Source organism: Rhinatrema bivittatum, chromosome 1 (assembly GCF_901001135.1).
Source record: "Rhinatrema bivittatum chromosome 1, aRhiBiv1.1, whole genome shotgun sequence".
Lineage (NCBI taxonomy): Eukaryota > Metazoa > Chordata > Amphibia > Gymnophiona > Rhinatrematidae > Rhinatrema > Rhinatrema bivittatum.
In genome coordinates, this window is record NC_042615.1 from 254,341,066 (window position 1) to 254,363,691 (window position 22,626).

Below are 22,626 nucleotides of genomic sequence, written 5' to 3' on the forward strand. Positions count from 1 at the left end.
CTCTACCCCAGAGGACCCTGTTCTTCAATGCCCCCCACGGCTCCCCTTCCTTCGGGTTATCGCAGATCACAATTCCTATAAAAGGAACCTGTTGCTGAGCTCTGCCGCCAGCTCCTGTAGATTAGACACTTCTTCTCCCATTCTGTCATAAGGAACTGGGGGGGTGGAGGGGAGGGGGTCCTGATGAACTGAGTCTCCTTCAAGTGCTGCAGCTCCAGCAAACCAGGCCGTGGGGGGGTCTGTTGTTTTTTTGGGAAAGGAGCAACTTTATGTTGTACTGCTGAGATCAGGCCCAAATGTGAACTGGATTTTTCTTCCTGTCGGAAGAAAAAAGTCACTACTGGCTGTTGTCCATGGCTCCCCCTTGGCTTCTCTTTTTATTTTTTTTTTGGCCCAGTTCTGGCTTCCCTAGGAAGATCAAACCTGCTGGGCCTCTTTTCTTCCTATCCCAAATCTTCTATACCATCTGCTGGAGGGAGAAAACGACTGACAGTTGTTCCAGCTTATCCCAGAAAAAGCCTGGTGTCCTCGGCCTCCATCTGCTAGTGAGGAAGTATAACCCACTCCTCTGCGCTGATCTGGCAGGACGATAAGGAGGCAATGTTTCGCAAATGCAGACACAGATTTTTTTTCTTGCAGCCATCGTAGATAAAAGGAGCTAAAGTTGAGTATTTTAGTGAAATAAACGCAACATTTTTATGCTGTATCCGGCCTTTAAAGACAGAAACTGTCACTCTGCATGCTTACCCATTACCGTGCTTACACTCCAAGCGCTGCTGCCGTCACCTTCCTTACGCAACTGCTGCTCTCCTTTTACCAGCTTTGTTGTAAATGATGGTCTACAGCCAAGGGCAGAGGACAAGGCAATATCTAAGCTTTCAGATAATCTCTGCTCATGGGAGATTGGACCTGTACACAGAACCAAAAAACACACACAGTTTGAGACCATACCCCAGATATTCTTTTTTTTTTTTTTATAATGATGTATGCCTTCCTGTCACCAGCAATTAGATGTTTTATCTGCTTTTTTAAACTGAATTACGCAAAATATTTTGGGCTTTTATTATAGCTGTGTTTTCCTTTGGTTTCCCTCAGGTGTGTTCTTGTTTTATCTTTAATATATTAACTTTGTTAGATCTGTACAAGGGCATACCTGTTCAATTAGAACAGGGCATACGAACAGAACAGGGCATACCTGTTCAATTAGAACAGGGCATACCTGTTCAATTAGAACAGGGCATACCTGTTCTAATTGTTAGAACAGGTATGCCCATTTTACTATGGTCATGCCCACTGTTAAAAAAAAAAAATAAAATAAAATAAAATAAAATTCTCTTCTCATGAGTCCAAGCCTCAATTGTGTGGCTATATTTATACTTCATATATAACAGCTTGATACACATCTGGGGATCTGATGAGGATCAGCACAGCAGCACCCTACATAAGAACATATGAAGCTGCCATACTAGGTCAGACCAAGGGTCCATCAAGCCCAGTATCCTATTTCCAACAGTGGCCAATCCAGGCTACAAGTACCTGGCAAGTACCCAAACTTTAAAAATATTCCATGCTACTAATGCCAGTAAGTCAGCTTGATTAATAGCAGCTTATGGATTTCTCCTCCAGGAACTTATCCAAACCTTTTTTAAACCCAGCTACACTAACTGCCCTAACTACATCCTCTGGCAACAAGTTTCAGAATTTAATTGTGCATTGAGTGAAATAATTTTCTCTGATTTGTTTTAAATGTGCTACTTGCTAACTTCATTAGGTGCCCCCTAGTCCTCCTGTTATCTGAAAGAGTAAATAACCGATTCACATTTACCCATTCTAGTTCTCTAATTTTATAGACTTCTATTATATCTCCCTCTCAGCACCCTTAGAGTCACAACTGGGGGATAGGTCTAAGTTTCCTAAAAATGAAATACAAATCTAACACATAAACAGAGATCTTAATGTTTTTGAGTGTTTTAATTGCCAACTAAATCTTTTTCCCTTGAATGGCTGCTTCAGTACTTGGCAGTTAAACATAAAAAAAGTGTCATTTTATAGGTAAATATAGTGAATGTTCATTTTGTTAAATATAAGAGCTGGGCTTCCCAAACCTGCCTGAGTACCCCACAGACAGTTGGGTTTTCAGGATATGCATAATGAATACACCTATACCGAGTCTCCATGATATGCAAATTTATCTCATGACTATTATGCATATCCTGAAAACCCAACTGGTTGTGGGATTCCTCTGGACAGGTTTGGGAAGCTCCGTACGAGAAACTTTCATTGATCCCAAAATCAGCTGAAGATCAGTTTGAGCAATTACAGTGAAGTGCTATTAACCTGCAAATGTTTCATAAATGAAGTTTTATAAAAACTTCATTTTGCTTCATTTTGTGCCCTCAGGAGAAAGCTTAAGACAAGAGCCATCTGCAGATTTTTTAGATTACACATAGATTTATACTCCCTCTCCCCTTCCCCCACTAAAAAGAGAAGTTGCTTACTATAACAGATAATTCTCTGTACACAGCAGCTAACTGCACAAGCAGTTCGCATGACTGTGTATAATCAGCACCAAAGGAACAGAAATTTCCAGCACCTTCTGGAATGGCAAAACCTTTTACCATATATGCACAGTAGTTCCTGAGCTACTGCAGCCCTGCACCTCCCTTCAGTTTTATTTACTGAGCCTTGATTTTGGGGACAACAACTTGAAAGGGGAAGAGAGCCGGACTGTGCGTCTTCAGAGAACATGTGCTATAGGAAAGAAACTTCACTTTCTCTGAAGACAAGCAGGCTCACTCAGTCACCACACAAGTAGGATTCCCTATCTAAGGGATGTCTTTAACTAAAAGGGGAACAACCACAATCCACCACCAGTTCTTTTGCTAGGCAAACCACACCTTTACATTTTTGCCCAATTTAAAATGAAACACAACAGGGAAGATGACCCAAAATTATAAAGGGACATATGGAGAATGAAATTGGGTTCCACCCCTCAAAGACACTAGAGAAAGGCCAGTCTAAATCTACTATCCTGCCAGGAAGCCTGATCCAAACAATAGTGGAATGTGAATGCGTAGGCTGAACCCCAATGCTGCAGTCTTGCATCTCTTCTCAACAGATGTTAAACCTCGGATGGGTGATCGGAGTTGCTAAAGTCCTTACAATATAGGCCCTGGCATGCCTGAGCATAACAGAAAAAAAAAGATGCAATCTGCTACCCCATTAGAAATGGTGCATTTTGCTACTGCATCTCCAGACTTGTTAGGGTCAAAGGAAAAAGTTGGGTGAACACACTATGGGCTTTAGTCCTCTCTAGGCAGAAGATGACAACTCTCTTGCAATCCAGAGAACAAAGGGCCCTTTCTTTTTTGTGGAAACGTGGCTTAAGGAAAAGTGCTGGTAGGATGATTAAGGTGAAAGTCCAATACAACCTTAGGTACAAAGCTAGGATGATGCCCTGTCTATATCCTATTGTAATTAAATGTAGTACAAGGTGGATATTTCACTAGGTCTGGAGTTCACCGACTGGGGAGGGGGGTTTGGAGTGACTACCATCTAAGAAAGCAACCTTCCAGGTTTGGTAAATGAGCTAATGACAGCCAAGTTTGAAGAAGACGACTTTGATCAGTTGGGGTAAAATCATTCTGATGTTCCATGACACTGCAGGAGGCTTGATGAGAGGCTTCGATTAAAGCAAGCTCCATTTAAACCTGATTACTAAAGACTGTACAGAAATGGGATTCCTTCTGTATGCTGGTGACAGGCACCAATTGCATGACAGTGCCTATGAAAGATACAGAAGGTATTCAAAGCAGTTTCTGTGTGAGATACCAATGACAAACTTCCTTCACTCAAAACCATAAGACCTTCTAATAGATTTTTTCCTAGAAACCAGAATGATGTGACTCTTTATTGGCAAAAAAACAAGACTTCTATTACATTCCCGTCAACATTCAGGCTGTGAGGGCCAGAGACCGGGTGTTGGGGTAAAGCAATGATTATTCCTGGTTCTGTGGGATCATAGTTTGGTAGGCTTCCAACTTTATTTTAAAACATTCGTTACCCGCCCTTCCTATGTTCAAGGCAGGGTACAATAAAACACACATAATAGGTAACAGTTAAAATGCAACATTACAATAAAACTTAAAATGTGTTAGGAAAACAATACAAATTAGTATTGCTTTGCTGACAAAGTTTTGTACACTGGATGACAGTAAGGGTGAAAGAGGACAGGCAGACTATGTTGCTAGCCTGATTCGAGAATGCTTTTTTGAATTATCCAGGGTTTCTCCTCAGGGATAATTCCCAAAATGAAACCAAATATGTCTTGGGTAAAAGGGAGGTATGAGGAACATAGTTCCCCATTCCCTTCTGAGTTTTATTAAGGTTTTGGCCACCAGATGTATTGGGGATACACTGCAGAAGACAGAACACGTATGAAGCCACCTGCTTCTGATCTCTTCCTGGGAAAAAGACTACTTGTATCTTCCTCTTCAGGGTTGTTGCAAATGGCTCTCTCACAGCTAGTCCTCATTCAAGGAAGATCCTGTTTGCTACGTCCTGGTTCACTTGATCACTTATGGGCGTCCAGATGGTGACAGACTGTCTATCAGGATGTTCTCTTTTCCTGCCAGGTACATGGCTCCTAAGGTTATCCCATGAGAAATGGCTTAGTACTATTCCTCCTACAGTCTCTCAATACAGGAGAAGTGATCCCAAATGTCTGTTTATACCAGGACAATTCTGTTAGTGACCTGATTTCTGAAAACCTATACAAAATTCAGTACCGACCTTCTTTCTCTTTTTCTAGATGGGCATGATGTGAACAGCCTTTTCAGGTCAGCCCAGGTTGGATGCACCTATGGTAAGGATAGGATTTGAAAAGCTAAACCCAAGGTCAAACTGGAATTGGAGAACTACCAAGGCAGGCATTCTGAGCTTTTCCATGATAAACATACTCTCCTGAAGTTCTTGGTAGGCCTGGTTCTACTGGGACTTTAGGGTTCATTTGGTTTGACTCATTTGGACCAGACATACATCTGACGACTCTGAATTATCCCTTCTATCAGGGCCATGTCATTGGACCTTTTGGGTGGGGAGGTACGTCACAGCATGAGTTGCATTTATGAATTCCTCCAAATGAGGTGCTAGTTTTAACCTGGATTTGCAGAGACTAATAACAAACTCTAGAGACTACAACATCCAGATGGTGATCTGCATAGATTCATCCATCCCTGCCTAAAATATGATCTTGAACAACCAATTAGCTAAGCAGGGAAACACACATCCCCCAGTTTACACAGATATACTGCAATGATTACAAAAGACATTTTATGAAGACCTGTGGTACTGAGGCTAGGCTGAAAGGCAGTACATGGTACTGGAGGTATAGTGTTCTTACACAAATCTGATATATATCAAAGTCACAGAAAATCTCTCTGTATACATGAAAGCCTCCTCAGTATCCAGAGGAGACAGTCTGCCTGGTTTAGAAGTGGAATAATGGAGTCTTCCCTGAACATCCTCACGAAGGCCTGAAGCCCACAGCAATGAGCTTCTGCAGATGTTGATAGCCATGGCAAAGGTTCTTGTTGTCATTTCAGATATATTGTAGGAGGCTGTGTGGACCAGATGTTTTTCATGCTCTTCATCAGCATCTAATAAAAAAAATTCAGTTTGCCTTTCTAAAAGAAGTAATTCAGTGAATCATTAGGCACCATTCAAGGTCATGTACAATTACTGTATCTTGTATGGCTGGTATGAGGCTGTGCAGGACCAAAACACAGCATTCTAGTAAACCTCTCCTCCAACAAAGGTCTAGAAGTCTGGGAATTTCACTCAATGGGGACAAATTTTCTTCTTCTAATGCATTCTGTTTTGATCCTGTAGTTCATCCTTTCTCCTTTTAATTCCTGTTCTGTTGAAACTAGTGCCACAACTCTGATACCATAAGCCTTCACTCACAATTATCCAGGGATTCTTCCCCTATTGAAAAGACCCACTCTCCCTCTGTTCCTAGACTGGTCATGGCAGCAATGGCCCCCAGAACAGGAGCTGTGCACCAGAGACATTCTGGAACCCTATATCACGGGGTCAAAATCTAGGCACCAGGTGTTACCCTCACCAAAGACTGTGACTCATTCCCCATAGAGTATGTGAACACTGCCTCCACAGCATCCCCAGCTCCAGTTGACCTGCAAGACCCAACTCAGGGATCAAATTGAGGAACTTCTGCAAGGCAGTATCCAACATTGTCACATGAGTCGCAGCAACGACCTAACGTTTGAGTTTAGATTCAACTGCTACACTAGGGTGTTGCACCTGGAGCTTGTGAAATCTTTCAGTTGCCTGGGCATGGGACTTCACGTCTGCTTTCCTACCAATAAGAATTTTGGTGTGGGGTCTCCCACATCCTCTTCTGTACATCCTAGAAGAAGGTGGACAGGAACTGCCATTAGCTCTTTAGGGACATTTAAATACTTGAGAAGATTGTGAGGTAGCGCAAAGGGATTATCTTCCATATGAAAATCAATAAGGTGGCTTTGGCCATCCTCTGTTTAAATTTAGGTGGACATCGGCTCCTCAGAGACAGATTTAAGATTTTGCTGCCCCTGGTCATGGTTGATACTGTTGTACCCCACCCCCTCCTGACTCACCCTCCGGTAAGTGATAGAGTCTGTGGCAAGAATTAGACATTTCTGAAGCACATTTGAAAACATTTCCATCTTTTAAGTTTATATATTAAATAGTTTTCCAACCTTGCTTGGGACTGCATAAATTATTTTATGTTACTTGGGTGAAGAAAAGAGATCTGAAGTATCAGTTCAGGTAGGAGATCTTGGAGATGGGGAGAGAAGGTGAGGGTGAAAGGATCGGATCATCTTGCTGGTGGTTGAAGAGAATAGGTTAAGTACTGCTTGGGGAAATTTAGAACTTTAAAGTTGTGGGGAGATGTAAACAATTGGGGTAAATCTTTTAGTGTGTTTGTATTAAATAGCTAGTCAGAAGGCAGGCAAAAAAACAGGAATTTGTGTATTTGTCTTTCCCTCCCTCCTACCCACTTCCTAGCTCATCCTTTATAGGAAAGAGACACTTTCACATTTAAAAAAAACAAAATTTAATCAGCCTTTTAACTTAAACTCAAGATTGCCCCAGGCCCTATCAAGAGTTTAATCATCCCCTTCTAGTTCACTACCAGATAAATAGTGAAGACGCTAATAGATTTAAAGGACTAATTGTATGCATTCCTACTCCCATAGCAACCTAAACTTAACTAAGAACTGAACAAAATTAAAATGAAGGAAGCAGTATAGCAGTAAGGGGGGGGGGGGGGGCTTCCAGTCTTTTGCATCGAGTGTCACATGTATGATTTTTTACCCCTGGTGAGAGGCTTTATTGTATGTACCCAGAGCAAAGAACTCCTGTCTCTCAGAGAATGAGTCCAATCTCTGGAGGCTAGAGTGACAGACATGGAGGAGTTGAGGAAGAAAGAGAGGTACAGAGATGAGACCTTCAGGGACTTAGTAGCCAAGTCCCAACTCCAGTCTGGCTGCCTTGGAGAAGGAAGGTCTCCTGGTCAGAGAGAGCATCAACCTGGTGCAGCAAGAAATAATCCTATAGCAAACTACTCTCCAGGTGATGCATTGTCTTCTTGCACCAAGGATGTCTCTCCCAGGGCTACTACCCAGGAGGGAAAGGTTAGGTCGGCTGTCATAGCTGGTGATCCCATTATTAGGAATGTAGACAGCTGGGTGGCTGGTGGGTGTGAGGATCACTTGGTAATATGCCTACCTGGTGTAAAGATGACGGACCTCATGGATAACCTACATAGGATTTTATACGTTGCTGAGGAGCCAGCTGTCATGGTACATGCGGGCATCAACAGCATAGGAAAGTGTGGGAGGGAGGTTCTGGAAGCCAAATTTAGGCTCTTAGGTAGGAAGCTGAAATCCAGAACCTCCAGGGTAGCATTTTCTGAAATTCTCCGTTCCACACAATGGTCCCCAGAGGCAGGCAGAGCTCCGGAGCCTCAATGCATGGATGAGACAATGGTGCAAGGAAGAGGGATTCAGTTTTATGAGAGGAAATGCAGGGGAGATATGATACAGACCTTCAGATACCTAAAAGGTTTCAGTGATGTATGGACTTCCAACTTTTTCTGTTGGAAAGAAAACAGAACAAAATGAAATTCCAGTGGAGAGCAACTCAAAACCAAAGTCAGGAAATATCTCTTTCAGATAAAAGGGTGGTGGAGGCCTGGAATGCCCTTACAGAGGAAGTGGTAAAGAAGAGAGCCGTCAAAGAATTCAAAGGGGTATGGGATAAACACTGCGAATCTCTAAAGGCTAGAAGACAGAAATGAGATAAGGTACAGGGGGGTAACTTGCTGGTACGGCAGTTACTTCCCTTAGCAGAAGGCATGGAGATTACTACCCTTAACCAATATGCTTTGATGCTTTTAATGCAACTGCAACATTGCTCCCTGCTTAAACAGCAGGGGGTTAAAGAGGAATTTGATTCAGACGACAACAGAGGGCCCCGACTTCCACTGTCTGAGATACTGTTATGTGGACATAAGGGAAAAAGCACAGGACTGCTTCTATGGCCAAGTCCTAAAGAAAACAAAGAAAGCGGGCACGGGGGTAACTTGCTGGTGTGACGGTTACTGCCCTTCACCAAATAAGCCTTCACACTGTGGATGCAAATCCAACATTGCTCTCTGCTTCAAACAGCAGGGGTAAAGGGGAATTGGATTTAGATAACCATCGAGGGCTCTGACTTTTACGGTCTACGGAACTGATAAACATGGGGGTAATCCAGCACAGTGCAGCAGTAAAAACCCTTAATAGAAGCATAGGATTCCTACCCTTAACCAATAAGCCTTGATGCAACTGCAACATTGCTCTCTGCATCGAAGGAGGGGGATGGGAGCTGAAAGGAAAGAGAAATTTGGATTCAGGGACAACCAACATGAGCCATAACTTTTTTTACAGTCTAGGGTACTGTTGTTCAGACATCACATCAAGCAAAACTGACTGATACATGGGGGTAACCTGCACGGCCTGGCAGATACGACCATGGGAAGCTTGATGGACCATTGGTGCTTTTCTGTCATTTCTATGTTTCTATGAAAGGAACTGGGGAACCTTTTCCGACGGAACCAGGGTGGAACCAGGCTGTTGGCACTAACAAATCACCTGAGCTAAAATATTCCAATTTATCCCTGTCAACTGAAAAGCAGAATGTTAATATAAATAATGTTTGTTTGCTAATGCCAGAAATCTAAGAAGTAAGATGGGAGAAGTAGAATGTATAGCAGTGAAGGATGACAGACTTAATTGGCATCTCAGAGACCTGGTGGAAGGAGGACAACCAATGGGACAGTGCTATAACGGGGTACAAATTATATCGCAATGACAGAGAGGAGCACCCAGGAAGCGGTGTGGCGCTTTTTGTCCGGGATGGCATAGAGTCCAACAGAATAAAGATCCTGCATGAGACTAAATACACAATCAAATCTTTATGGGTAGAAATCCCTTGTGTGTTGGGGGAAAGGTTATAGCGATAGGATTATACTACCGTCCAGTTGGCCAAAATGATGAGACAGACAGTGAAATACTAAGAGAAATTATGGAAGCTAACCAAATTAATAGTGCAGTAGTAATGTGAGATTTCAATTACCGCAATATTGACTGGGCAAGTGTAACATCAGGACATACTAGAGACATAAAATTCCTGGATGGAATAAACAACTGCTTCATGGAGCAATTGGCTCAGGAACTGAAGAGAGAGGGAGCAATTTTAGATCTAATTCTCAGTGGAGCACAGGATATGGTGAAAGAGGAAACTGTGTTGGGAGCGCTTGGCAATAGTGATCAAATCTGAATTAATGACTGGAAAGGGGACAGTAAGTTAATCCACTGCTCTAGCACTAAACTTTCAAAAGGGAAAGACAAAAAAAACCCATGGTCCTGGATAAGGAGAGATTTGCAGGTGCTCATACTCTTTAGGTAGCAGTGTGGACAGGAATAACAGAGCAATAAATGGATCAATTGGTCTTTTTCTGTTATCTATTATGTTGATCACTTGGGTCTTTTTCTGCTGACATTTACTGTGTTGCTTCTAGAAGCTTTTTTTTTTTTTTTTTTTAAAGCAGATAGGAAGCTGTTAGTTCCCATTCTTAATCCAAAACAATCACATTCCCCTCCAAGTATTTTTCCATGAATATAAGTTTTCTAATGTGTGGTCTAAGCAACTTACTGCCAAGTATGCTCAGTTCTTCCTACTGATACAGATATATACAGCTCGATACAGTAACATTCATTTGAAGATTTCTCGTCTGTAAAGAGCTCGCTGCACACAATTCGGACGCGTAAGGCAAACCAGCGATACAGTCTCCAGTTTCGCACGTCCGTAGCGCTTCTTAAAACAGACGCGTAACCCTTCCCCACCCGGCATGTAAATGAACGAATTAGCTGTATAATGAAGGAATTAGCTATTCCCCTCCGATACCGTAACGCGTGCTCAGGTTATCTCATTAGTAACGCACTGTTTTGCCGCGGCCGTAACGTCTTAGTTTACCGCCTCCCCCTAGTAGGAATTAGGACTGTGAGTCTAGTAAGAAATCCATCGACACCGCTTAAGACACTCAAAAACAATAAAACACAATAAAAAAAAAAAGCGATACAGAGATGATCGAGAAAATGTAATGATGTGGGACACATAAAACCTGTCAGAAAAAAAAATAAAATTTTTAAATACCTGTCGGAGGGCCGCGTGGGTCCAGGCGGCGGCGGGAGCCGGGTGGTCGCGTGTTAAATCTAGGCCGCGAGCGGGTGGGCGCCTGTTCCAGGCGGCAGCGGCGGCGGGGGGACACGCGTTAGTTCGAGACGGTCGGTGGGCGGCGGGTGGTCGCGTGTTAAATCTAGGCCGGGTCCGCACAGGCGCGCATTCATTCACTGCCGGTGGGGGCTGCCGACCCCTGCGATTCGGCGCTCAAGGCAGTCACATGCCGTGACGTCACGGCAGCCCCCACCGGCAGTGAATGAATGTGACCCCTGCGATTCGGCGCTCAAGGCAGTCACATGCCGAATCGCAGGGGTCGCACAGGCGCGCATTCATTCACTGCCGGTGGGGGGCTGCCGAGAGGCAGCCCCCCACCGGCAGTGAATGAATGCGCGCCTGTGCGGACCCGGCCTAGATTTAACACGCGACCACCCGCCGCCCACCGACCGTCTCGAACTAACGCGTGTCCCGCCGCTGCCGCCTGGAACAGGCGCCCATCTGCCCGCGGCCTAGATTTAACACGCGACCACCCGGCTCCCGCCGCCGCCTGGACCCACGCGGCCCTCCGACAGGTATTTAAAAATTTTTTTTTTTGAACACTCAGGTTTTTACATATTTTGGTATTTTTTTTTTTCACTTCATGGTGCCTGTCATTTCAAATGTCATTTGAAATGACAGGTACCAGCGCACCCTGGTTACTGTATAGGCGCTGTATTAAGCGCCTATACAGTAAATGGGTTACGCGGGCATAACCCTTCCCTACCGCTTTAAAGCCGCGGCATGCATTTGCATGCGATTAGAGGAGAGTATCAGGGAGTTAGTGAAGAGAACTGTGCGTGCGGGGAGGAAGGGTGCGCCTGACACTGCCGCACTGTTATTACCGCGGCCTTACAGGATCGACCCGAAAGTGAGGGAATACAGATTTTTGTTTAATTTAAGGTAACTCAATTATGAATACAATAGGGGAGGCAACCTTGCTTGCTTTGTTCACCAACCCCGCTGGCGTGGGAGTGTGTGTGAAAGAGGTATGTATGCGGTATGTACAGTGTGTGTGTGTGTGTGTGTTGAAAAGTAGTGATATGTGGGAGGGGGCACATGGTGGGTGGTGGGGGGGGGGGAAGTGTGCGTATGTGGTAATTCAGAGGATGAGAGGGGTTGGGTGTGCTCATAGTCTCTTTCCCCCCCTCACATGCTCCACTTTGTGGCCCTTTATGTGCGGTGGAAGTGGTGCAGATGAGGGGTGGGTGTGCATAGCTGGGAGCACTCTTTCCTCCTTGCACTCTCCACTTTGCCCCCTCTGTGTGTGGGGGAAGGAGGGGGGTGTGTGCATGTACACTGTTCCCCTTGCCACTTTATAGTTATTCGTTTCTCCTCGCCATGTGCATTTGTATGGAGGGGTGGATGTGTGCGCACACAAATGGGTGAGGAACTCCCCCCCCCCATACATTCTCCATTTTATACTTTTCTTATCGCCCCTGTATGTGCGTATCGCAGTCACCTCCCTCTCCATGTGCGTGCATATGAGGAGGGGGCAGCTGTGTAGCTGGGGTATTCAGTGTGTGTGCATGGCTCACTTTCTTCTCCGCTCCCCCTTCCCTTTCCCCTATCCCTTTCCCCTACACTCTGCACTCTCTAGCTCTCTTCTCCTCCTCCTCCCTCCTGGGTGTGTGTTGGGGGGGGGGGGGGCGGCAGGAGTGTAGGTGTATCGTGAAGGCATTCTTTCCTGTTCTCACCCTTGTGTGAATGGGTAAGTGATGGGATGGATGGGGGTGACACTGGGTGCATGTTTGTATAAGTGGGGGCGCACAGACACTTTTTCCTTTGCACTCTCCAATTTGTAGTCCTCTCATTTCCCTCCGTGCGTGTGTGCGTGAGAAGTGTGCGTCTGTCCACTTCACACTCTTCAATGGGTCCCCCTCCACTGAACTCTGTATGCATGTGGGGGGGAGGGGTGGTTAGTGGAATGAGCATTTCAGAGAAGAGGTGGTGGTGTGTGCACGTATGCGTGTACTCTTTCCCACCTTCCCACTCCTCTCCCTTCCCACTCTGTTACTCCTATTTGCCTCCTTCTCCTCTTTCCTTCCTCTCAACCCAACCCTTTTTCCCCCCCTTCTCTCCCTCCCCCCCCCCCCCACCCCCTCACTCACTGTTCCCATCTCAGGCAGTGCTTAAGAAACCCTGCCACCATTACTGGCCCAATCCCACCGCTCTCTGACCCACTGCCTGAGGCAGCAGCCCGACCCCCAGCTCCAAGTGAACGTTGCTATGTGGACACATGTGCAGGCTGGCTACGATGCTCACCTGGCACCCCTAATATTTTTATAATACAGAGAGATGAAAGATGCATGTGTAGACACTAGCTAGAGTTGAAGCCTTTTAACCGGTGCTATTGCTCACATGTTTCAAAAGTAACACACTACAGTCTCGCAATGATATCATATTAAGGGATTTCGGTATTTTGTATTAGCTATAGGTCTCAAGAAAAAAAAACAACACAATAGATGAGAGGAATATGACTGGGAGCCATCTCTGCAGCCAACAGGAGGATGACGGCCACATCCTACTCTTTGGGTCAGCTGTGAGGACCTCAGCCAGTTGAAAACTAAATTTTTCTTTAATCTGAATCTCACCTGATTCTCGGAAGAAAGATAAAAACTGAGACCTTATACCCTTGAAGTGTCACTTCCCAAAAATATTTTGCAAACTTCAAAATATAACCACTTGTTTATAACCAAAGACTAAAAAAAAAAAAAAAAAATGGTTGGTTCTTAATAATGAAAAGTTGTATGGAAAAGTCAAAACAGGAATGATTTCAACAGATTCTACTCAGTATCTTCTAAAATTCAATGCAACATAGCAATAATAAATATTTATATACACCAAAATAAAAAAAAAAACTGACTGCTACCCTGGCAAAACTAAAATGGAGGAGGAAAGATTTCAAAAGGATGTCACTGCTGGCTTAAAGGGCAAACAACTGAAATTTGCTGTCTATTGTACCTGTGGAGCAATCCATCTGCGATACGTTTACTTCAGTCCCAAGTTTCATTTTCTTTGCACAGTCTTCTGAGGTAGACGTGACTAGATTGTTTCTAGTCGAAAAATAGGAAGGCTCTACAATGCTGTCATTCACGACTGGCGCTATACAACCTATTTTCCTTTTCAAGGAAGATACTGCAATGGTAGAAGGTACAAGCGCGGGTCCTATCTGCGCCCTCCCTAGGATATTAGCGCCTGGTATTCCATGTTGCAAGAAGAAGGAGTCTATCCTTGCTTTTAAAGGCGGATGAGGCAGAGGTTGAGAGTGCTGGCTGTAGGCCACCCCAGTAAAAGGGTCACTGGGCATCCTACCCCACGCAGCTTCACTTTGGTTACATTTTTCCAATGTACTCTGGTCAATCACTTTGCCAGAGGGCAGAAGTATAGGAAAAGTCATGATCTCCAAAGTGATGGGGTCCAAAAATTCTTCAGGTACATCCCAAAGGACGTCACTCAGTTCCCAATGGTTTTGTTGAGGGCGCTCTGCATTGCCACAGGCCATGAAGTCACCTTCCGCTGGCAGCACAGGGTTTTGTAAGCCTGAATTCGGGATCATGCTCTCAGTGACGACTTGAAGCAGACAGTCTATTACTTCCTGCGGACAAGATTTTGCTGGCTGGCCCCACACCTCCAACCTTTTAATACAAAGAAGACTTCCTCCAGTAATGTGCGAGATAACAAGTTTTAGGTGCGTCACATTGCTTAGGGAGGAGGGGCCTTTATTCCACAGATCCTGGGAGGAAGAGTCAGGATACAAGAAAGCAGATTCCGTTTGATGGAAGGGCGGCCTGGGCTTGAAACCTCTATGAGCGAATGTCACTTTGCTTTGATTTTTCAGCACGACTTTGCCCACCAGTGTGAAAATATCTTTGTCAGAAAAAGTCTGGCAGGCAAAAGGAGAGGCGTGGGAGTCCATGCTATTCCAGGCAGTTTTATTTGGCGAGGTAGATGTGTAGATATCAAGGCCGGTTGAGTGCTGCGGCCCTCCAGTTGATGTGTCTATGTTAATCCTGCATATTTCTATATTAAATGGAAAGCTGAGCGTGACATGCACTGGTGGTTTAATGAAATATTCACTCCGAAAACCACGATTTCTTTTTGTAAGGTCTTCAGAGGTGAGATTTTCAACTTCATATCCATCTGCGCTAATCTAAGACAAAAAGAAACAGAAGGGAAGTTTTACTTTGAATTTCCACAAATTAATGCACGGAATGCTTTATTCTGGTATCTCAGTTTGCAAATGAACTAAATTTTCTATGGTCACAGTCTCATGCATGCAGGAGGCCTAGTGTAGGACGCCAATTCAATAGCTTTACTAACAGTACAGAACTGCAGGAAACTAATATCCAAGCTGAGCATTACTGACTGGTTCCAAAAGCATTACATTAAAAAGATGTTTCTGAATGGAAAATGCACGAGTATATCTTGGCTGTATCTTGGCTGTATATCTTGAGAATAAGAATTTTTTAAAAATTTAATTGGTATACTCTGAAGCTAAAATTTCTCAACCAAGACCAAGCCAGCTAAAGAAAAAACAAAACAAAACTGTACACCACCTCTCCTAATGTCACCCACACCACTACTACTATTACTGACACAGGTAACAAAGTGTGTGTTATTGAAGGCTCAGTTCAGCTGAAGTCCTATACTGCTCAAGTTTATAAGCTTAGAAGAAGTTTGGAAACCTTATGATTTTCTCAAAATTATAAGCTAGAAAGCCAAGACAATGCATGTCTCCCAGAAAATGCTACATAATGTTTCATTTCTCACCTATGTTTTCTCTCCTGCTTCCTTCTCCTCCACATCTTCTCTTACGTACCGTCAAGTCTGGCTGTGCTCCAACCCGGCTTTTTAATTTTTGTTCCCTGCATTATTGCTCTGGATTCTTTCCCTCACTCCCCATTTTGATCTCTTTTCTCCTTCCTCTTTGCTCTCGGTGTCTATGACCCCCCCCCCGCACTATTTAGTGCAGTAACCTTCCGGCACTAAATCAACAAGGGAGATCCAGGGCTCCAGAGGCAGGAAGCACCTGTCTCAAGCACTGTCACTGCTTCCCACATGTGCCATGCAATCATTATACAAATATGCATGTTAGACAATGAGCGCCTCTCAACGTACTGCAAGGCATAACAAACAGTCTTCCTGAGTTCCAGAAAACCAACTCAACCTACAGAATATCTGAGGAATGAAGATCATACAAGTACTCTTGAGGGGCCATTTTGACATGAACTGGATATTTTCAAATATGCATCTTTAAGGCACTGATGAACAAGAAACACTCAAAACTACACAATGTACTTGACATGTACGTGTGTGAGAGAGAGACACACACACAGAAGGGGACATAGAAAACATCAGCTAGAAAGGAAACATATGCATACATACACATAGTAAAGTTCACCAAGAAACCAATACAGATATGCATAGGGAGGGTATTTTTCAAAAGGGACTTCCCCAAGCAAGACAGCACAGAAATCGCCCTTTTTGAAAACTGCTCGCCTGACGCATACAGTTGTGATCATAAGTTTACATACTTCGGCAGAATTTGTAAGATGTGTAGCATTTTAAGAAAACATAAGTGATCAGACACCACATATGCCTGTTATTTTTAATGTTTTTCAAATTGAACTAATATGCATTACACAATAGCACAAACATTAAACAAACCAGAACAATAAAGGAAATAATAAAATGGTCCTATTCAAAAGTTTGAACACCCTTGAATGTTTGGGCTGATAATATACCCTAAAGTTGACACACACACACACAGGTTGAGATGGCAATGAAGGGTAGGTATCCACACCTGTGCCTTGTTTGACTGTAATTAGTGTTTGGGTATAAATAGTCAACGAGTTTCTTAGTTCTTGAGAAACCCTTATGCATTTCATCCAGGGCTGCCCAGACTTTGGTGGTCACTGAAGCATGGGAAAAGCAAAAGAATTGTCAAAGGATCTGCGAGCAAAAATAGTTCAACTTTATAAATCATAAAAGATTTGAAAATGCCAAACAGTACAGTGTAAAAGGAGGCAATACACAACATTAAGAACTAAAAAGGTATGCAAACTTTTCAACAGGACCATTTTATTATTTTATTTATTGCTATGGTTTGTTTAATTGTGCTATTCTGTGATGCATAATAGTTTAATTTGAAACATTAAAAATAAAAGACATGTTTTGTTTGATCACTCGTGTTTTCTTAAATGCTACACTTCTAGCAGAACATTATAAATGTAAGCACACCGGAGAGAGGCATTCAGGAGGAGACTGGGTATGGTTTGAATTTACACGCACAATTTTCAATTTTGCAGGTTCAACTTTATATGGGTAATTTTTGTGAGGTAAGTTTCAAAGCAAACTTTCATAAGTAAACTGACTTTGAAAACTGCTGTAACTTAGGTGTACAGGAAAATATGTACAAATATGCTTATTTCTGTGGTCTACCTGTATTCTAAAAAAGAGCACATATCTCAGGGATCAGATAAAGGGTATGAAGAATAATATAATCTCACAAAATGAGAGGGATCCTCCGCTCCAGTAAAAAGGAAGCATCCTTCAATATCTTAAACAAAAAAGGGGGTTCAGATGGCGTGGTGCTCCTTCTGGAGACACAACATGACTAGAACTTGAAAAGCTTAAGGAGTATTAGGTGGGGTACGTTGTTGCTGCCTCCTATAAATCGACAGGAACAGAGTGGTTTGCATTCTTATGCATAAATCTGTGCCCATAAAAATTCTGAGATCTAGGATTAATGGAGAAGAAAGATTTGATACCCTTCTTTGCTTCCTCCACTCCATTGTGTGTTTTCATATCGTGTACAGCCCTAATGATTTTTATTCCGAGTCTGCCCAGAAGTTGTCCGAACATGAAGAACTCCCTATGATAATGGGGGAAGGCTATAAATATGGGTTTGGATTCTAAGCTAGATAGATTCAATCAATACTCCCAAGGTCAGAGGGCCTCTACGGCTCTAGTCTCAGAAATATTTGGAGAATTAACTATCCAACAAGAAGAGACTATACATTCTTCTCTCCACATCTAGTTGTAGAGATTTTTTCCTCTGTTCTGTGGGTTTATTGTCTAGGGGGTCTCTCACTGTTACACTGCATCTTGCCAGCTGTCCGACCATCATCCGGGGGCCTTAGAGTTAATGGCGGGTCACATACCCAACCTACATGCACAGAGCGACTGATTCCATCCTTACTGGGGAAAGAGGAGTTTATGAACTTTATTACTGTCCATTTCTTTGCTGGAAAACACTAAAAAAATGGTCCTTACAGATAAAATAACTAGCTACTTTAGTCACTTCAACAAAGCTAATCTAGCGGAAGACAGAAAGATAGAGGCTCAGATTTTAGAACTAGAGATCCTATAGAAACGAAATTGTTCAAAAAAATAAATAAATCTTTAAGAGGTTGATCGACATGAGGGACAGCTTGAAAGCCCTTCAGATAAATAAAATTGGAGATTGCATTGAAATTTACTAGGCAAATGTTACAATGAGCACAGTAAACTGAAGGTTGGATTTTCTATTTGCGATAAGGCAATAACTCAAGAAATAGTATATAATGCGCATTAATTGCAGCGATATAACAAGATTTCCTTCCCCTATGGAAATAAGTTGCTTTGCATGCATAAAATTTTCTAATTTATGCAAAGCAGCTTATGCATAGGCAGCTAAATCGCCGGATTTCCCAGACAGCAGCGTGGCGGGAAATCCTCGAAGCCGCATTCTTAGCAGATTGCTCTGCACAGCAACGAAGGCAGCACAGGAAAACAGCTGAGTGCTGCCTTCTTACCGCTGCCAGGCTGGAGGGAGTCACTCATGCTGCAGTCCCAGCCTGTCACGACTCTGCTTTAATAGCAGCAAACCGGCTGCCCTTCTCAGTCATCCAGTACAGATCCAGGATGCTTTGTACTGCTGCCGCCAAGTGTGCTGGGGGTGAGGATAGGTGAGTGAGCCAGCAAGTGATCCAGCATGTGTGTAAGTGTGTGATTGAGACTGTGTGTAAGTAAGAGAAAGAGAAGGCATGTGTGAGAAGAGTGATTAGGGAGATGACTGTTGTATGAGACAGAGCAAGAGATTGTTCAGGGAGGTGACTGATATGTGTGTGTGAGTGAGAGAAAAAAAAAGATTGGTCAGGGAAGTGCCTGGAGAGGGAGAGAGATGACTGGTGTGTGTGTGTGTGTGTGTGTGAGAAAGACAGGGAGAGACTGGTTGGGGAGATGACTGGTGTGAGAGAATCAGAAACTGTGTGTGTGAGAGACAGACTAGTCATGGGCTCTAAGGAAGATGAGCGTGAGGACAGAGCTTCAGCAGCCAATGCTACTTCTTGTGTCTTTGGCCCACAAGGGAAAGGAGTAGGCAGTTGCTTTAGAGAGTAAGGGTGGCTTTTAAGTTTATCTTTCTTGATTGACTGTCATTTTAATTATTGGGTATTATGTAATGTGTCTGCCGTTTGAAATATTTTATTGGTGTTTGGAGAATTCTTAATAATTTTGTAAGTTTTTAATGATTGGATGTTATTCTATTTATCAGTTGTTTTGAAATATTTATTATATTTATTATTCTAGTTTTAAAATTATTATTTTATATTTCTTGAGAAATGTAGACAAAAACTGAACTGGAAGCAGCAGGAAGTCAGACTGAGTGTATGCAGTGCAACAATGGAAAAACAAAAACTAACTTGATGGTTACTTTATTCTGGTATTTGGTGAGGGTCTGTCTGTTCTGCGTGTGTGACCCAGGTATTCTGCAAGCTTATATTTTTTTCTGTGTGGGTCTCTATAGCAGCTTGGTTTGTTCTGTTTTCCTAATAAGTGGTGTATTGGTATTTAGGGCCTTGTTAAATATTTGTAGCCTTGCCTTTCAGAGGCAGGGTTGTTACTGTTTGAGTGTGATCCATAATGCAGGTGTAACTTTTTGTGCATTAGTTTGTGTACATTATTGCAGATCCTGGGAGTCTGTTAGGTGCTATATTTCTGTTTCCGTTTCTCCAGGTTTGCACTGCATGCAGAGTGGCTTTTTTGGGTTTTCATTCCAGATCTGTCTCCATATTTGTAATTTGTGGTCTTTCTGTACTTGGTAAAGGTCGATTCTTACGTACAGGGAATTAGTCTTTTCTTAAGGAGGACTATAGTGCCTGGTAGGACAGAGTTTATGTTGCTGTTACTGAGATGACACCAGAAATATCTTTTTTGTATGGTGAATTGTACGGGGAATGTCCTAGTTCTGCTATGCACCCATTATTGGGGATTCAGAGCAGTTCCTGTAGATGCAGAGTATATATGTTTACATTCAGCCCCATGACAAACGTGTTCAGTGTGTCATGCATGTGAGAACCATCTGTCAGATATGTCCCGAAAGAAAAAAAGGTTGAGAACTACTGGTCTAGTGTCCAAAACTGATTTGACAGCAGGACACCCTATGATTGGGTCTGTGGGGTACTGGCCAGTCAGTGAGAGAGATTCAAGGAATCTCAGGGAGATGGCGGAAGTCTGGAGGGAGCAGGGAGGAGGAGCGGCTGGCCTTATGCAGGATATAACAAACTGACTCTGACAGGGTTGACAATGCCCAGCAAAAGCAGTACGAGTCTGGATAAAGAAGCTCAAGAACCAGAAAAGATGTGAGTAAAAAAGTGGCAGAGTCCTGCAAATTCCTAGGAATTGGATACCTGATAAGGAGCAGGATTCTGAAAGAAGAATCCCTTGGGAAAGCGAGAGATTTCCTAAGAAAAGCAAGCATTCAGTCTCAGTAACAAGGCCGAGAAGTGTTCATCTTCAACTCCCAACTGAAACCAGTTTGTGATTTAAGCCTAAAGGCCTAGAGCAGATTCTGAATATAATTTATCCCTGAGAAAGCTGTCATTTGAGGTCTAGTACACATAACTGCTGAGAACCATGGATTCAGTGGGATACAAGTGATTTTTTGTTTAATTTTTATTGGCACTGTCTATATAAACATTCCAGTAACAGAAATCATTGGTATAATATATAAACAAACAAGTTGCATTAAACTTTAAACATAGTACATTAATGCCGGGATACAAGTGTTTTTAATAAATAATTTTATGACATAACAGACCTAGTTGTGTAAGAACATTTACTAAGAGATGGTTTACCACACACACACACACTCATATGCATATTAAAAAAATACTCATGTTAAAATTACACTAATGTACTTGATTTTGTGCAGCAGGAACTCTAGTTTTGGGGACATTTCCAAATATTTTGCTATCACGAGTAAACAAGATGCAATCCTTGAGCAAAACAGGGAAAGAACAAAAAGGTTCTTTTACCTTATTGCAGTGAATTCTTGGTTTAAACTGTGGAAGGCAAAGGTTTATTACCATCTTTGCTGGTCAACCAGGTCTTCTGGCCTTAAAACAGAAAATGAAATGTAAGTGCATCAAAGGTACCATAAGGAACATAAGAAATTGCCATGCTTGGTCAGACCAAGGGTCCATCAAGCCCAGCATCCTGTTTCCAACAGTGGCCAATCCAGGCCATAAGAACCTGGCAAGTACCCAAACACTAAGAAGATCCCATGCTACTGATGCCAGTTATCCTAAGCCCCCTACTAAATAACTGCTGTACAACCCCAGTCTGTACAAGACTGGGGTTGTACAGCAAGACAAGAACAATCAGGCAACAGAGTGAAACTTCATATCAGTATTGCCAGTGTACTGGGGTATGGACCTTGGAACTTCATGGGCAGCTTCAAGCACGCCTGGGATGCAAAACCCTGTTGCTATCTCATACATATTCATTGTGGATATCCTGAAAACCTGGCCTGTTTGTGGCTCTCAAGGACCGGAGTTGGCCAATCCTGCCCTAATCTGTTTCGCTTTTCTTCATAGGGGAGCCATTTCATCCCCGTAATCATTTCTGTTGATGTTCTCTGTACTGTTTCCAGTTCCATTATATCTTGTTTGGCATGGGTCAACCAGAACTGCACACAATGCTCAAGGTATGATGGTGCTATGAACCAATACAGAGGCATTATTATATTTTTGTTTTAATTCTCTATTCCTTTCTGAATAATTCTTCATATTCTAACTGCTTTTCTGGTTGTTGTTGCTGCTGCTGCACACTAAACTGAGGATTTCAATAAATAGTCCACAGTGATTTCAAAGTGCTTTCGTTGTAGAGTAACTCCCAATGTGGAATCCAGCATTGTGTACATATATTTAGAATGACTTTTCCCCCCATGTGCATCCCTTTGAACTTGTCCATATTAATCTTCCAGTTAGATGCCCAGTTCCCCAGAAATTAACACAGTGAGGCAGGAGTGGAAAAGCAGATTCCCCATAAAGAGAAAAGGCTGTGGGGATAAAACTTTTGAACCGTTCAGAAGCTTCAGAGGTTTGGTTGTAATAGATGCATAAGAGACCAGGGTCTCAGCCCTGCCCATGAGCAAGACTTTGCAGAACCTGTAACACCTGCACTGGCACACAGCCTGAGAAAAGAGCTCTCAGGTAGGAAAGACTGAAAGGACCCGGAACCTTGAATGCACAACTCGAAAAGCCCCAGACTGAAAGGACTAATTAACCTAAGATATCTTGTATAAATCACTGAGTTACAGTAGTACAGTGCACCTTGAGAAACTATCACAGGCACACAAACTCAAACTACTTACTACATACAGAGTTTACTTCTGAGGGAAGAGAAAGTCAACTACTAGCTTATGGCTTCAATAGACACGAGTTATACATAATCAGTAAGGATAAAAAACATTTCCACCTTGACACTGGCTTTCATGTCACAGGTATTTGGATTCATTTGCATAGCATGTTTTAATTA

At 43.0% G+C, this 22,626-nt stretch overlaps 1 protein-coding gene across 4 annotated transcripts in view; it reads right to left on the reverse strand.

The window, feature by feature from the left end:
- The window catches only part of UBOX5 (U-box domain containing 5), an 83,576-nt gene that overhangs the window by 23,486 nt on the left and 37,464 nt on the right, over window positions 1-22,626 (reverse strand). For 3 of the 4 annotated variants that reach the window (XM_029593726.1, XM_029593736.1, XM_029593744.1), the window contains exons 2-4: window positions 21,123-21,203; window positions 13,786-14,974; window positions 748-909 (exon numbers count right to left, since the gene is read on the reverse strand). In XM_029593726.1, coding sequence (XP_029449586.1) covers window positions 748-909; window positions 13,786-14,974; window positions 21,123-21,176 — 1,405 coding nt within the window. In that variant the 5' untranslated portion in view covers window positions 21,177-21,203. The remainder of the gene's footprint in view (window positions 1-747; window positions 910-13,785; window positions 14,975-21,122; window positions 21,204-22,626) is intronic. The other variant, XM_029593754.1, reaches the window with a different exon arrangement.